At 48.4% G+C, this 15,824-nt stretch overlaps 1 protein-coding gene across 1 annotated transcript; it reads left to right on the top strand.

The window, feature by feature from the left end:
• Positions 1-6,820: 6,820 nt before the first annotated feature.
• Positions 6,821-7,324, top strand: LOC147981035 (uncharacterized). Its single transcript, XM_087515843.1, has one exon. It carries the CDS (start codon positions 6,821-6,823, stop codon positions 7,322-7,324), a length of 504 nt encoding a protein of 167 aa, XP_087371969.1.
• The last annotated feature ends 8,500 nt before the right edge of the window (positions 7,325-15,824 follow it).

Below are 15,824 nucleotides of genomic sequence, written 5' to 3'. Positions count from 1 at the left end.
TTGTTATCCCCACTATAAAAGGGGGTCCCCTTCTTCTTCGTTGACTTACCTCTTCCCCCTCAAGCTCCATTAATGCTCCAAGCTCCATTTTTGCCTGATCTCTCTCTCTAGCCAATCATACTTGTTGATTTGCTCGGGAGTGGTTGAGAAGGCCCCGATCCATACTTCCACCAAGAGAAATTTGATTCCACCACCAATCCCTAGCGGATCTTGTTACTCTTGGGTGTTTGAGCACCCTAGGCGGTTGAGGTCGCCACGGAGCCATAGTCCATTGTGGTGAAGCTTCGTGGTGTTGTTGGGAGCCTCCGATTGAGTTGTGGAGTTTGCCCCAACCTTGTTTGTAAAGGTCCGGTCGCCGCCTCCAAGGGCACCAATAGTGGAATCACGGCATCTCGCATTGTGTGAGGCCGTGAGGAAAATACGGTGGCCCTAGTGGCTTCTTGGGGAGCATTGTGCCTCCACACCGCTCTAACGGAGACATACTTTCCCTCAAAAGGAAGGAACTTCGGTAACACATCCTCGTCTTCACCGGGTCCACTCTTGGTTATCTCTTACCTTTACTTGTACAAACTTATTAGTATTATTTCTCTTGCTTGCTTGCTTGTTCGTTGTTGTTGCATCATATAGATTGCTCAACCTACTTTGATGCAAAGTTTAATTTGGGTAAAGAAAAGTTAAAAATTGTTAGTTGCCTATTCATCCCCCCCCCTCGCCCCTCTAGTCAACCATATCGATCCTTTCAGTCCGGTCACATCGCGCGGCATCGATGCTGGCTGCTCCGTGCTCTGGGCTGGCATGAATGCGGCGCGGTAAGCGGAGCGTGCATCAAAAGGAAAGCGCGGGAGAGGTGGGGGGAGCGGGGGATGGGGCCATGGTGGTCAGAATAGGGCTTGGGAGCAGTGGAAAAAAATACGTCCGGACCACGCCGCAGACCGATACAGACGCGTTGAATGGCTTCCTCGGACTGATACATGCGCGTTGAATGGCTTCCCAGTCCGGACAGCGCAGTCCGAACGAATGCGGAAGGTTTACGGGTCGGTGTTAGAGATATCCTTAACGAGGCTCTTATATTTGATTATGGGGTCATATATGCGTTTACGTAGTGAAAGATCATGAACGGCAATTAAACTAGATGACCTTGATAATGGGCGTGCTAGGGCCAACAACGACCCAGTTACCTAAGCCAGTGCAGGGTGCATGCATGCGTGCGCGCACACAGAGAAGCTAGCGAGCGGCCGAGCATGCATGGAGCGATGCAGCCGGTCAGCAATTAGCAAATCTTAGTCAGGGACCAAACGCCAAGAACTATGGCGTTTCGCCTTGCCACATCAACGCCAACTAAGCTCATGCAGGGTAGGTCCAGACGCATGGACCATGGCGTCTCCCGTATAAGCCAAACGCCAAGGATGTTGGCGTGACCAAAAAAGATCGGATTCAAACTTTTTTTACAAGCTAGGTTAATTTTGAAATTTGTTTGCACAAAAGGTTAAAGCAGGAAATTTGTGCATGAGGCTCCGAGCCGGAGATGCAATCGAACGACCTGAATATGTTTTCTCGGTTCAGTTTTTTTTACTATAGTATAGACGCAAGTGCTCATATACACACGCATACACTCATCCCTATGAACGCACAAACGCACATTCTATTTTTATGAGCACCTCAGACAGACTGAGTCGGCATATCATCTTGAAATTTACGAAGTCACCGTAGGCACCTCGTCATCGACGGAAACGTGTCCTCTCACTGAATACGCATCACCGAAAATCTTGAGATAATCCAGAAATAAATGCAAGTATCAGGACTTGAACACTGATGGGCTCGAAATACCACAGTCCCTCTAATCATCCAGCCACGAGTTGGTTGGGTTGCTAAGTCAGTCCCGCTGCTCCTGGCCTGTCACGGAGGATAATCCCACATGGCGCACAGATAACAAAACCACCAGACTAATCAGCCCGCGCGCCACTGGTCGCCTCCGGATTCGCCGTCTTGTCTATACATCGCTGCAGCTGATCAAGAATTCAAGATCGCCTCAAGCGGAACCCGAGGCAATCATTGACAAGTGGAGAGTTCAGAAATAAGTAAACCATGGCACAGCAGCGGCGGGCTCGCCTTTTGTTTGTTTTTGACGGCGGGTTCCGTACAGAGCGTCGTTTTTAACCGACAGCCGTTCAGTAAGTAGTAGTAGTACTCATACTACTACGCCTAGTCTACGGACCTCCGCAATTAACTCGTTGCCTGACACAAGCAGGGCTCATTCATTCGTCCATTGATCCCTCCGTTCGTTTGCGTTCGTTTGTTCATACTAAATCATAATCACTTGGCAGCCTGCAACCACTGTTGCTATCTGCTGATGCAGCGCAGGACAAAACAGTCCAGGTTTCAGGCTTCCAGTAATGAGTTCCACTGCACACGATGGATGAGTCGTCAATCTGAGAGCTTTGCTTCGAACCGGGCCGGATCGGTGCTTGTTTATTTAATTTATAATAAACTAATAATGAAAGATAAGAGTAGTGGGTTGGGACAAGACATTGCCATCACACCCCCTACGCACGCAGGGGCACGCATCCGTATTCTATTACACACACGCGCGAAAGGCTCCAGATCTGGGACTGGGATGATTCAAACACGGAGCTGTAAACCAATTGGCGAGCACTGTGTTTGGTTCCCTTTTGTCAAAGAAATATGCCGCGACATGAGATGCATGACAGACAGGTGTTTGTTCGACGGAACGGGCGGCGACGTCCCCTTACACAATTCGGGCTTCTGGAACTGCAGAAATGATTTGGTTTTTAACAGAACAACAAATATTCATTTTTTGCAGGTTATTTTCCGAGCCACTGCGTTGATCCGTACGTGGTTGATACCCCCTCCGACGGAGGCCAGTGAACGTTTGATTACGAGATATATCCGTTGAGAGATGGTAGCAGGGGATATCTTCAACCGGTTTGGATGACGATCATGTAATAGGATAGACAATTAGTTTACCTATCTCTTTTATGCCAGTCGGTTGTGGTTTTTTTATGGCCAGTTTGTTTTTGGCCCTTTGGCTCTTTGTGAGCTCTTCTTTATTTTCGTTTTGAAACTCTAAGACCTTGTTGAACCTATTTATTTATTTTATAAGTTGGTCGTATGCATCGTTCTGATGTAGAGATCGGAAAGTCCCCTTTTTTGAAAGAAAAAAAACATAAAGTAGTATGAAGAAACGGGTGCACAGAAGACCAAACCGTTCTCCGTTCCTGTAGGAGAAATGCAGGCATGATCATGGGGCAGGAAAGACAAGTCTCTTTCCCGTTTTTCCTACTACCTCCGTCACGATTTAAAAGGCGTACTTGGAAATTCTCTAGGACCTAAGTGGTTATCTATTGGTTATGAGACGGATTAAAAAATAGCATTCACACTATGCATGCATATAAAAAATAGTATATTGGATACTAATTAGCTATTAGAAATAAATGCAATGCGCTCTAAACCTTGTCTATTATGGAAACGTACGTAAATTTAACTGTGCCTTCTAAACCGAGATGGAGGGAGTAGCGCCTCAAATAAATGCTCATGACTATCACCAAATCCAGAGCCCATTAGCCAGGACTGCTATCGTCCCAAAACAAGAGAGGATCACATCAAACAGTGTGTCCTATTGCCACGTAAACTCATCATCAGACAGACAGTGTAGCGCGAGCGAAACTACTGCACACACGACAGTTTCAGTGAACGACATGAGGACGATAGCTAATCCAACCGACGATGTGATTTATGACGGATCGACAGGCCAGGGAAGGGAGGTTGCGGTGTCGATTCTGCCTGCCTGCCTGCCTGCGGGTACAGTGAACCCCACGTCCCACGCACCTTTTTTTCCTGGTCGACTGTCCCGATATACCCAATAAATTCAGCTCCAATTTAGGGGCTGTTTGGTTGGAGGCGCTGAAGCATCGCTCAACAACAACCTATATACACGTCAAATTATCGGCGCAAACTGCTCGGAAACTCGACGAGTTTGGTGGCTGGTGAGGACACACACACTCTGACGCCTATTTCTTTTCAGTATCCATCACGTACGTACTAGTCAGGTCAGTCAAAAATTGTGGCCAAAAGCCCAAAGCGATGTTGCGCGCAGTGCAGCCACCCTGGGCATCCGAACAAACGCCGAAACACGTTTGAAATCCTCAGAATTATACTAGTATAGTCGCGCCGGTGGCAGATGCCAAATCGACGACAATGAGGCGCGCACGCACGCACGCACGCACGCCATGGATTGACGGACGAGCACGACACACGACCCTGTTGATCCCGGCCCCACGCCACACACTGCAGAGGTACAGCGACACGGAAGGCATGCATCTACACAGACGCGGTCAGGGAGGGAGAGAGGAGATGCCGATCGAGAGAGCCGGTGAGGTTGCCGGAGGCGTGATCGCCGCGAAAAACATGCACGGACGGCGAGGCGTACAAGAAGAGACGGAGACGGCGCATCTCCCGGCTGCGATGAGGCTGATCGCCGGCCTGCTGCGACTTGCGTTTCGGACAGAGCGCCGCTGCACTGCTACTGTGGGTGGATATCTTCTCATCACCATGATCGATCGATCTCTGCCCTGCTCATGTGCGGCCATTTTCTCGTGGATGCTGCTGCGAGGCCTGCTTTTTCCTGCCATTCCTCCTCTCTTCTCCAACTAGCCATGCACGCAGACGTCAAGACTCAAGAGCCACTGCTGCGGGGTGCGGGCATCCATCCGTCCATCAACCAGCCACCCAAAAAGCTGATCTTCACCAAAACTTCATGCCATGCCTCGCAATTTTTTTTTGAAACAAGGCAAAAGATTTGCCATTCCATTGAATAAGGAAGAAGTTTTAGGACAAAGCCGCAAAGCGGCAATACTAAAAAAAAGGACTACTCTCGCGGCATTACAATACCCAACTGCTTTGCACCGGTCAAAGCCCAAAGAGACACCTCGTCTTTAATCTTGGAAATGAGAACCATCGAAGGGACGGCCGTGTTACGGAAGACTCTAGCATTGCGTTCGGTCCAAATCTCCCATGAGATGAGCATCATCAGAGAGGCCAGCGCCTTGGGAGATCCAACCCGAGTGTGTATGTTGTTGGTCCACCAATCTCTCACCGAGACCCTCATCGCCCAGGTGGCCGTGTTGACGTGGTGCAATCCAAGCCACGGAATAATATCGTTCCACACCCGAAAAGTGAATCGACATTGGAAGAGGAGATGAGCCGCAAATTCCTGGCATTGCTTGCATAGAGGACATACACCACAATTGGGCCAACCCCGCCTAATTAAGCGATCGGACCTCCAGATCCTATTTTGTAGAACAAGCCAAGCAAAAAATTTGCATCGCAGGGGAGCCCACACCTTCCAGACCGATTGCATCAGATATGAAGTAGTAAGCCCTTTAAACTGTGCCTTGTATACTGAAGAGGCGGAGTACATACCATCTTTAGTGAACTTCCATACAATTGAATCCTCCATCCCCTCTTCAAGGGTGACAGAATTCAGCTTTCCCCAAAGATTTGCAAACTCTTGAACATGACCAAGAGAAAGGCCATTGAAAATGTCGATGTTAGAGATCCACAGATTGTTGTGTAGAGCTTGCTGGACGAAATAATTTTTCTTTCAAGAAAGATCAAAGATGTGAGGCGCAATGTCACGAAGTCTCAAGCCCTGTAACCGATAAGAGTTCCTCACGCTCCCGGAAATGCCTCGCAATTTTTTACCCGGAAAAGAAGTAAAACAACCAGCAGCAGTGATACTCAACACCGTCTGTGGTCTCGGGTGCCTCACGCTCCCGGGACAAGCGTGAGCATGCCACAGTGACGGGACAGGGTCGGGGGGCGTGCCGTGCTGTGCATGGTTTTTTTTTGTTGAGAAATCTGTGTATGGTGGAGTCAAATCAATTTGGCAAGCTCGGATTGGGCTACGATCCAAGCCCCCTTTTCAGATTGCTGGCTTGATTTCAGGCCTAAAAGGACCGCGCCGCGTAGTGCGTATCAGGTGATGTTTGGTTCTTTAGTCTTAGGATATTTTTAAAAAGATTTTTAAGAAGGTGCTTTTAAAAATTTTTAGTAAAAAGTTCTAAAAAAATTCCGCCCTGTTTGATTTGCTAGGGACTTTTTTTATTCCCAACATGAGAAAATCTTTGAAACCAAACACCTCCTCAGTGTATGTGTACCCTCCCTCTGTGCTGCGTGCATGCAGAGGGCCATGCACGCAAGTTCAGTAGTCGACTCGCCCTGCCAGTGCTGAGAGAATCTACTGTGCCTTCACCAGCTGTGTGTACTGTTGCGTCCAGTCCGACTTGGTCATCAGACTTTTTCCTCCTCCACAAGACCTTAGCCTTTCCTTCTCCTCCTGTCGGCGCCGCTGCCGGTCAGCCCCATCTCTGAGGCCAACTCCACCGTGCGATCCTATCATGTCCGCCCCCGCCCGTTTGGGGTAAAAGGGACAAACGAGACGGCCCAGCGCACGACGGCTCGGACACATCTGGTCCGTTTTGTGTCCGGACCGACCCATTTCGAGCGCAAACTTGCGTCGGGTTTGGGTTGCGGCGGACAGCGAACGGACGCTTCGAACGTCCGCGGCGGGGCCGCGTGGCAGGCGGCCACCTACCTCCCACCCGCCAACATAAATGCGCACGGGCGGGTGGCCCCACCTGTCATCCACACAGCGAAGGGTCGTCGTCCTTCTTAAATGGGAAGCTGTGGACCGGTCGTCGTCCACACTTTCCACTTTGGCCCCTCTCTGCCCCCTCGAAACCCGACACCCTAGAAAACCCTAGCCGCTCCCCGTCGTCGACCTCGCCGGTCGACCGTAGCCATGGGCCTTTGGAACTATGGCCGCAAGGGGAAGCACGACCGCGAGGCCGGCTCCTCCTCGAGCCGCCGCCGCGGATCCGTGAAGGAGGAGGAGCCCGCGTCACCGCCGCGCTGCTCCGGTCGAGCCCCCGCGCCGGCCCCCTTCATCATTGCCCCTAGGCCCGCCGGCAATCGCGACCGGCAGTACATCTGCGCGGACGTGTGCCGGAGGTACTGGGAGACGAGGACGCCGGTCCCGTGGAGCGACGCCCACCTCCCCAACGGATGGCACCTCTCCACGGACCGGGTCCCCATCCCGCCAGTGCCGGCGACCGGCCGTGCCCGGCGCGATGAGATCACGCGCCGTCGCCGCCTCCTCCCCGACAACCTGTACTACGACCACAGGTATGCCCCCGACTCCTCGCTGTGGGACACATGGCTCCAGGACGAGCACGATGAGATCACGTGTCGGGGCCGCGGAGGCCACATGCAGAGGCGCGCGGGCGTACGCGGGTGCGCGGCCTGACGCCCACGCCGTCGCCTTCCCCGTCTCTGTCGCCACCTCCCCCTCCTCGCATGACAGCGGAGGAGGAGGCCCGTCTCCAGCAGCGTGTCATGGACGACTCCATGAACACGCACGACGAGCGGCAGTGGGACGGCCTGGAGGAGACCATGGCCCTCTCTGCCGCCGGGGACGTCGCCTTCCCGGAGTTGCAGATGGCGGCCATCACGGAGGAGGCGATGGAGGAGGATCCGCCGGCCGCGTTCCAGCAGCTGCTGGGCCAGGGGTGGGGCTGGTCCTGCACTGCTCCGGAGATGGTCGCCGGCGTGGGCGTGAACTGGTGCCCCACTCCGTCGCGGTCACCGGAACGGGAGGCGTCGCCACGGGAGGAGGTGGTGCAGGAACCTCCAACCGTCCAGCCCGCCCCCGTCTACCACGCACCGCCGGCGCACCTGTGGACGCCGCCGGCCTACATCAACCTCGTCAGCGACGACGATGACACCGGAGGCCAGTGAAGACGGCGACGGCCACGGCACCGACGGGCGCGGCAGGAGCGCGCGGGAGGCGTTTTTTTATTTTGTTTTTATATGTTAATTATGAAACTGGGCCTTTTAAGTGGCCGTGGAAACTGGGCCGTTTTGTGGCCGACCCCTATATATGTTTTATGTTTTTTTAAATGCGTTTATTTACTTTTTTAGTCATTTCATTCTAGTTTTTATATATTTTTTTATTCACGTCCACCCCGGACATGATTTGGGGTGCGGCCGCGCGGTGGGCGCATGCACGACCCATCTGACAAAGCCGGACACGGGCGAACCCATCGGCGCCCCAAAGGGACAAAATCCGGCCAATTCGGACGTCCGTTTGGGGTCGCGCGGTGGAGTTGGCCTGATGGCTTTTGTGCCATAGAGGTGCAGAGGATCACGGCCCTTTGTCGGCAGGAGGGACCTTGTTCTCGTTCTTGTTAGATTAGGTGTCTTGATTGAGGCTGTGTGGCGACGGCGATATCCCTCAGTAGGAATAATGTCTCCCACGTTCTATCCTTGTCCCTATGGTGCGTCTAGTGTCTTCGGAGGGCATGTGGAGGTGTGTCTCTGTCGGATCTCACGGGATTTGATCGGTGTTGGTCTTCGGTGGATCTATTTGCATCTGGTTTTCGTTCGACTTCGTTTGTAAATATTTACAGGTTTGATCTTTCTAATCAACGGTTTTCTTCATCAGCGATGGTTGCTGCTCTGGTGTGTTGGTCCTATCGAGTCTTAGCACGACGAATTCCCGACTGTCTACCACAACAAGGTTTGTCCGGCTCCGATGAGAGAGGGGCGATGACGGCGCCGCGCCTTTGGCTCGCTCTAGTGTTTGTAGTTGTCGCTAGGTGGTCCACAGACCTAGTTGTAGTTTTTATTACCTCTAGCGTTCTTTGTACTGTCAAGATTTGAAGATGAATAGATTGGAAGCTTCTTCCGCAGGAAAAAGAGTCATGCTAATATGGGAAAGATAAAAAAAGTTCAAATCATTCCAGGAGTAATGTGTGTTTTGATAAGAATAAATCAGCAAATGAAATCTTTTGTAAAGGGCTTGACCAAGTTCACTTCAGGAGGACTTTCTATGGTGATTCCTTGGAGTTGTGGAAACATATCGAGGAGGTTTGTGCTGGGGTGACCTTGACTGATGAGAAAGATACCATTAGATGGACACCGACCAAAAATGGGGTTTCGGTGAAATCTTATTATAGACTTCCGAGAGAGAGGAGAGAATGCAATGCAATATCCACACACATTTTTGTGGAAGACCATGCCGGATTAGATATACCCGGCCGTAGGTGCTCTAAGAGAGCCGGTTTAAAATCGTATGAAATCCATTAAATAGGGTAAAAGCTGGCGGAATGTAACAAATTTTGGGTAAGATGTTAAATAAGGTAAATATCGTGTCACAAGTTTACAAACAAAGGGGTAAAAAGAAAAGGGGGTGAAATTCACTCTCTTTGTTTACGGAGAAGAGGGCGAGGTTCCCCAGCAAACCGTACGCGTGAGTGGATGTTCACCATCAGCAACAGTAGGGCCAGCCTAAGCCCAAATATAAATCAGTGAAAGCAAAAGCAGGGAGGAGTGCAGCGGAAGCGGGCGCGCATGAACGGCCTCTTCTCTCGCCTTTTCCTCCCCGGGTGACTTGCCCGTAAAGGCTTTATCATTTTCGGGCAACGCCATTCACTCACTCGACCGGTTTGGCCTACCACCACCACAGTGCGTCCGTTGGTATTACGCACGTACGCATACGTGATCCCGTCCCGTCGCTCGCAGACGCAACACTGGCCGTCTACCCATGGCCGACGTGCGTTTGTGGCATCCACTACCGGAACCAGAGGCAGCAATGGCTGATAGATCGTGCGTCGGTGGGAAACTGCCTGGACGAATCCGGCGAAATGGCACGGGAACTGATTGGGTCTCCGTTCGGTGATTAGTCGCTGCCGTTGCCTCATTTGTACTCTAGTACTAACGTTTGCGTTATCGTCTAGGTGGATATTGGCTGATCACCTGATGGATGGGAAGGCCACTAGCGGCTGTCTGGAGAGTGCGTTGTGTACGTGCACTGACGATGTACTTGACGTGCCGCCACCGTTGGTCACATTTCTCAGAATGTGATCTATCGGCAGGGCAGATGTGTATTGTCTTGCGAGCTATCAGGAGTGTGCGGAACGCTTTTGGTACGGGCGCTCACTGCCTTGCATGGTCCTTTTGGACATTTTAATAAGCATATAAAGGCATGTACAATGATGGCATATGGATAGAGATGCCTCATGATAATAAGTAGTTTGAGGCATTTATATTTATTTTTATCCCAATGCAAGCTACCATTAGTGGGTCTCGTTAAGAAGTAGAAAATGAAGACTCTAGTACACATGCATCTCTACTTTTCTTTCTAACATTTTCACCTTTTTTACACGGACCACCTTTTTCTCTCCAAGCACTCGCATCGTAAAAGGAGGATCCGGTTTCCCTATCCGAACCTACTTTACTTGATATCCAATCCTACATGGCATGTGAGGCATCACCCTGAGGCTATGCATTGTACATGCCTTAAGAGGAAGAAATGTACTTGTACTATTTCGGGGGTACTTGGGCTGATAAATTGGGTTATGCCTATAGGGAGAGATGGGCAGAGTTCATTTTGTCTTGATTAGCACTTCCATAAGTTTCAATTTGATGGCACCTAACAGTTAGAGCAAGTACAATGGCAGGTTTATATCTCGCTTACGTGACAATTTTTCCTATGTTAAGAAAAAAGACATGAAAAAATAAGGGCAATAAGCTCTCATTCAAAAGTCTGGCTATATGTGTGCTCCTAGGCACATACAATAAATATGAGGAAACAGATAGAGAGAAAATGAAAAAAGGTACTACCAATACTCATATAGCCAACTTTATTGTATGGATAAATATATGCAATGGCTATAGATGACATGACAACATCATATAGCCAGCAGTTTGCCGCATTGTTAACTATGCTCTTATATTTAGGACATCTTGATAATTTTAATTTTGTTTTTAGTAACCAGCAGGAGTAATGCCTTTTAGATTTTTTGCGGGTAACAATGCTTTTTAGTTAGAAGAATATTAATTATTATACATCTATTTACCCCAGGATTTTTGAAGGGTAAAGCCAGGAGATGTTCATAACAATATGTGAACTACTCGTGTTACTCTTATACAATTTGTTTCATTCTAATTGACCAAAGCTGATAATAAAAAAATTATAAGCTATTTCGCAATATGTATCCATGGCGGTGCTACTCTAGACGATGTCAACGAGCCCACAGCTCACCTCCTACATGGCCAGCCGTCGATGCTTTTGGCGGTTCAGCTCGTTTTGGTTTGTGTCACATGGATCTGCGCGTCAGGATCCGTCGAGTTTTGAGGTGGCCTTCATCGTCTGATCCAATTTTTGGTCTTTCTAGATCAAGGTTGGCGACGTTTCTTGGAAGAGTTAGATGACTTCCAGGCTGCACGCATGGATACGGCTCTTCCGTTTTGGGAATAGCGCAACACTCTAGTTGCTACAACAAGAGGCAGGATAAAATCCTCAAGAACCGGACAACAATTTTCCTTTTTGGGCAGAAATTGCTATTGGAGCTTGAGCTCCATGGAGCTCTTAATTAAAAACAATTAGGTTTAAAATTTCTGAAAAAAATAAACATACACATATGGATGTATACTACTTGTCTGCAAAGCAATCTTTTGCCTTATTTCAAAAAAAAAAACTTGTCTGCAAAGCTTCATGGTGAGTACCTTTTTATGTGAGCTACACAAAAAATGACAAAACACGTATTCTAGCACATGTAGTGGTCACTAAAAAATAAATGATTTTCTTAATTCAGATCACATCAAAACATACTCTATTATATATCTTTAAGCACTTTTGTATTTATCCCCAGACTTTTGTGAAACTTAAAAGTTGAATTTTGAATCCACTCTCCTTTTTGTGGGTTTTCATTGTAGTGTTGTTTTCTCGAAACAACTTCACACAAGACTGTCTAACATCTGATTTTCATATGACAAGTAATCCAATGATGCCGCTCTACTCAATGGACCTGATGAAAGGCTGCATTCATTTGTCGTAAAAAACCATACTACTCCCTTCGTCATGGTTTAGAAGACGCGCTTGAAAATTCTTTAGGACCTAGGTGGTTATCTATTGGTTGTGTCATGGGCTAAAAAAATAGCATTCATACTACGCATGCATATAGAAATAATATATCAGAGTACTAATTAGCTATTAGAAATAAATGCAATGCGCCTTAAATCTTGTCTATTATGGTAACGCACGCAAATTTAATTATGACTTCTAAACTATGACGAAGGAAATAATAGTGTGGTACTTGAGATGGTGCTCCTGCCCTTGCTCCTTTGCTGCCGCGACGGCACAGATTACGGCGGTTCGTTGATGGTTGGGGATGAACAGGAACCCAAGGACCTTTATGCGATTTTGGTGTTCATTGGGGTGCTCTCTATGATATGGTGGGACAGCTGTACTGGTTGTACCTTTTTTTTTGCGCCTTTGTACTCGTATTTGTATGCATCTCTTGTAGTTGAATGGAGTACGAGTGCTTTTTCAAAAAAAAATAGTGTGGTACGTGTAGCAAGGTTCCTGTTTTCCCAATATATAAAGCCAAAAACGGTACGGAGACGGAGGCCTCTGATTAGTCACTGGCATTGCCTCATTTGGATTAACGTCTGCGTTATCATCGAGGTGGATATTATTGGTATCATCTGATTGATCGAAAGAGAAAAAAAGATCGTACTAGGTCACTAGCGTCTATCTGGAGACTTGGACGTAGTTCTGACGTACCGTCACCGTTCACGTCTATCAAAATGGGTATGAGATACCCTATCAGCAGATGTAAAATCGTGTTACCAGTTATTAGGGCGTATGGAATTTGCTTATGGTACGGGCATTCATAAGCATGGCCCTTCTGGGATATTTTTTAAGCATTTTTTTGACAAAAGAAAATATATTAATGTCGTGAAGATATCAATTACACCCGTCTTCTGCACCAACAAAATGCCAACTAGATATTAAGGATGCACGCGCGAATCAACCTGTGGTTGAGATGGTTAGGTGGACCCTGGTATCCCCAACCCACCAGGGTTCAAATCTTGGTGCTCGCATTATTTCTGGATTTATTTCAGGATTTCCGGCGATGCGCTTTCAGTGAGAGGTGGGGTGTGCGTGTATGCGTTCATAGAGGTGAGTGTATGCGCGTGTATATGAGCGCTTGTGTCTGTACTGACGCTCAAAAAAAAGATATTAAAGATGCACGCAGCCTTCTAAAAGAAAAAGAAAAAGAACAAGTAAATAAAAAAAACCCGCCACTGTGGTAACTCCAAACAACAACACATAGATCATCACCAAAGACAACACCCGGACTATATACGAGGTTCTCCAAAAGTGACGCCTTCAACAAGGAAACAGTGCAACACTGTCGTTGCCCGATCAACTGCTCTTGGGTTTTTACCCTGAAGATAGTTCGAGTTCTCAAAACAATGTCTTCGACAAGGCCATTGCGAGGTACAACCAGCGAGGTCAAGCCCTTGGACTTTCACCCTGAGAATCGAGACCTGGTACTCAAGGAGTACCACCAACATGAAGTCCTCCAGTGGTGCCACCCCCACTTCCAAGGCCGCCACTGCAAGTCAGGAAACACCAGACTCACATGATCATGTGTCGGAGATGGACAGGAACACCGCCCCGCATGCCATGCTCAAACAACAGCCTATGAAGCAACTTCATCACATCCAAGACACCTCTCCGCCCCATCTTCATGTCCTCCAATCTCAGCCACCATGACACTCCCCATCTTTGTCCTTAGCACGAAAATCTAGAGGAAGACATGTCCCGTGGTATAGACATAAAGCGAAGCTTCACGCCGCGCCCTCTTGAAGCCAACGGACGAATGTATGGACGTGCACACGACCGGAACCCCTCTGATCTAGAAATCCAGGGGCATTTCACCAATCCAATTAGATCTCCGACGAAAAATTCTGAAACTTGTCGGCAGCCAGATCGATGAGGATTGATATCAGGAAGATCGATGAATTAACCCGAGAAGAACACTAGGGCCAGGCCGCCACCGCGCTGCCAATGCGAGGTTGCACCTCCACACCGCCATCGTAGGACCTCGCCGCCGCTGCGAGACTGCCCAGCGCCGCCCATGCGGCCACCTCGGCAGCACCACACCAGCATCCGGGGCCGCCACCCCGGCTCCCATGCTCCCCGCCTAAGCCACGTCGTCCAGGGCCGCCGCGCCACGTTGGTCGGAGTGCTACCCGGGCGAGAGATCTCAACGCGAGAAGGCATCCCCGCCACTGCCGTCGGCCAAGCAGGCTTTGGTTGCCAGCATCCTCCAGCGGTGGTGGGGAAGAGGATGGCCCTTCTAGGATATTTTTTAAGCATAAGAGGAAGAAATGTACTTGGGCTGATAAGTGGGGTTTATTGCCTTTAAGGGAGCTGATTTTGTCTTGATTGGCACTTCCATAAATTGCATTTTTTTAGCTGCCATAAATTCCAACTTGATGGCACTCAACAGTAGGATATCTTGAGTTTTTTGAAGTAACTGGCAGGAGCAATGCCTTTTATTAGAAGAATGTAGATTTTTTACATCTATTTACAACATTTTTTTAAGGGTCAAGACATGAGATCTTCATAACGATATGTGGACTATTCGCGTAAGAGAAACCTTATCCACCTTATTACAGTTTTTTTCCTTGCGTCACGTTATGTTTTTAGAGCAACTCTAGCAGACCCCGCATCCCGCCGGCCCGCAAAACTCGTTTGCAGTTCGCGCAAAACAGTTTTCGCGGGCCGGCGCGGGTTGACACAGATGCAGACCCCCTAAACGGATCCGTAAACGCGAATATATTTTTTTACGGGTCGGCTATGCGGGTTCTGCTCTTTGCGCCGCTGCATCCCCGCATATCATCAGCCCGCAAATATCAAATCCAACATAATTCAACAATCGAAAACAAACTGAATTATTCAAATCAAACAAAAAACAATAATCATCCGCATTACAAATAATTATTCAAATCACCGTAGCAAACTTAAATAATGAAATACAAAACTTGTCATGAATACAAATACAAATGAATACAAAAATTAGTCACTGTCCAGCCCTTTGCCAATGGTGCTCAATGAGATCTTTCTGAAGTTGAAAGTGTGTGTCTGCATTGTCAATCTCCTTGTATGTCTGAAGAAAAGCTCTAATGCGGTTTGGGTCTCTAACTGGTTTGACACGGCTACCCACATTATCGTAAAAGAATTCTAAGTTCATTCCTCTCTCATCTTCAAGAATCATATTGTGCAGGATAACACAACAAATCATGATGTTCTTCGAAGTTTTCTTATTCCAAAAAGCGAGCAGGACCACGGATAATGGCAAACCTAGATTGCAAAACATCGAATGCTCTTTCAATGTCTTTTCGGGCTGCCTCTTGCACCCTTGCAAATTCACATTGTTTTTTTGTTTTGGGTTCTTTGATGCTCTTGACAAATGTGCACCAAGGAGGGTATATACCATCTGCAAAATAGTACCCCTTTGTGTATTCATGCCCATTGATAGTGTAGTTGCAAGCAGGAGCATCACCACTAGCAAGCCTAGCAAACAAATGAGAGCATTGCAACACATTGATATCATTGAGAGTGCCGGGCATACCAAAAAAGCAATGCCAAATCCATAAATCCTCGGATGCTACGGCCTCTAGCACAATTGTTGCATCACAAGACTTGCCACAATACATTCCTTGCCAAGCCTTGCGCAATTTTTCCAATTTCAATGCATACAATCAATGCTACCTAGCATGCCAGGCCAACCTCTCCTCTCATTAGCTGCCATCAATTTCTTTGTGTCGTCTTCATTTGGTGCCCGAAGATACTCGGTACCAAAGACACGGACGATCACTTTCGCAAATCTACGCACAGACTCAATTGTGCTATCTTCACCAATGCGAAGATACTCATCGGCATAGTC

Source organism: Triticum urartu, chromosome 3A (genome assembly GCF_056163025.1).
Source record: "Triticum urartu cultivar PI428250 chromosome 3A, HENAU_Tu73, whole genome shotgun sequence".
Classification (NCBI taxonomy): Eukaryota; Viridiplantae; Streptophyta; class Magnoliopsida; order Poales; family Poaceae; genus Triticum; species Triticum urartu.
Note: the sequence above shows the minus strand (reverse complement) of the source record. Positions and strands in the feature narration are given on the sequence as shown.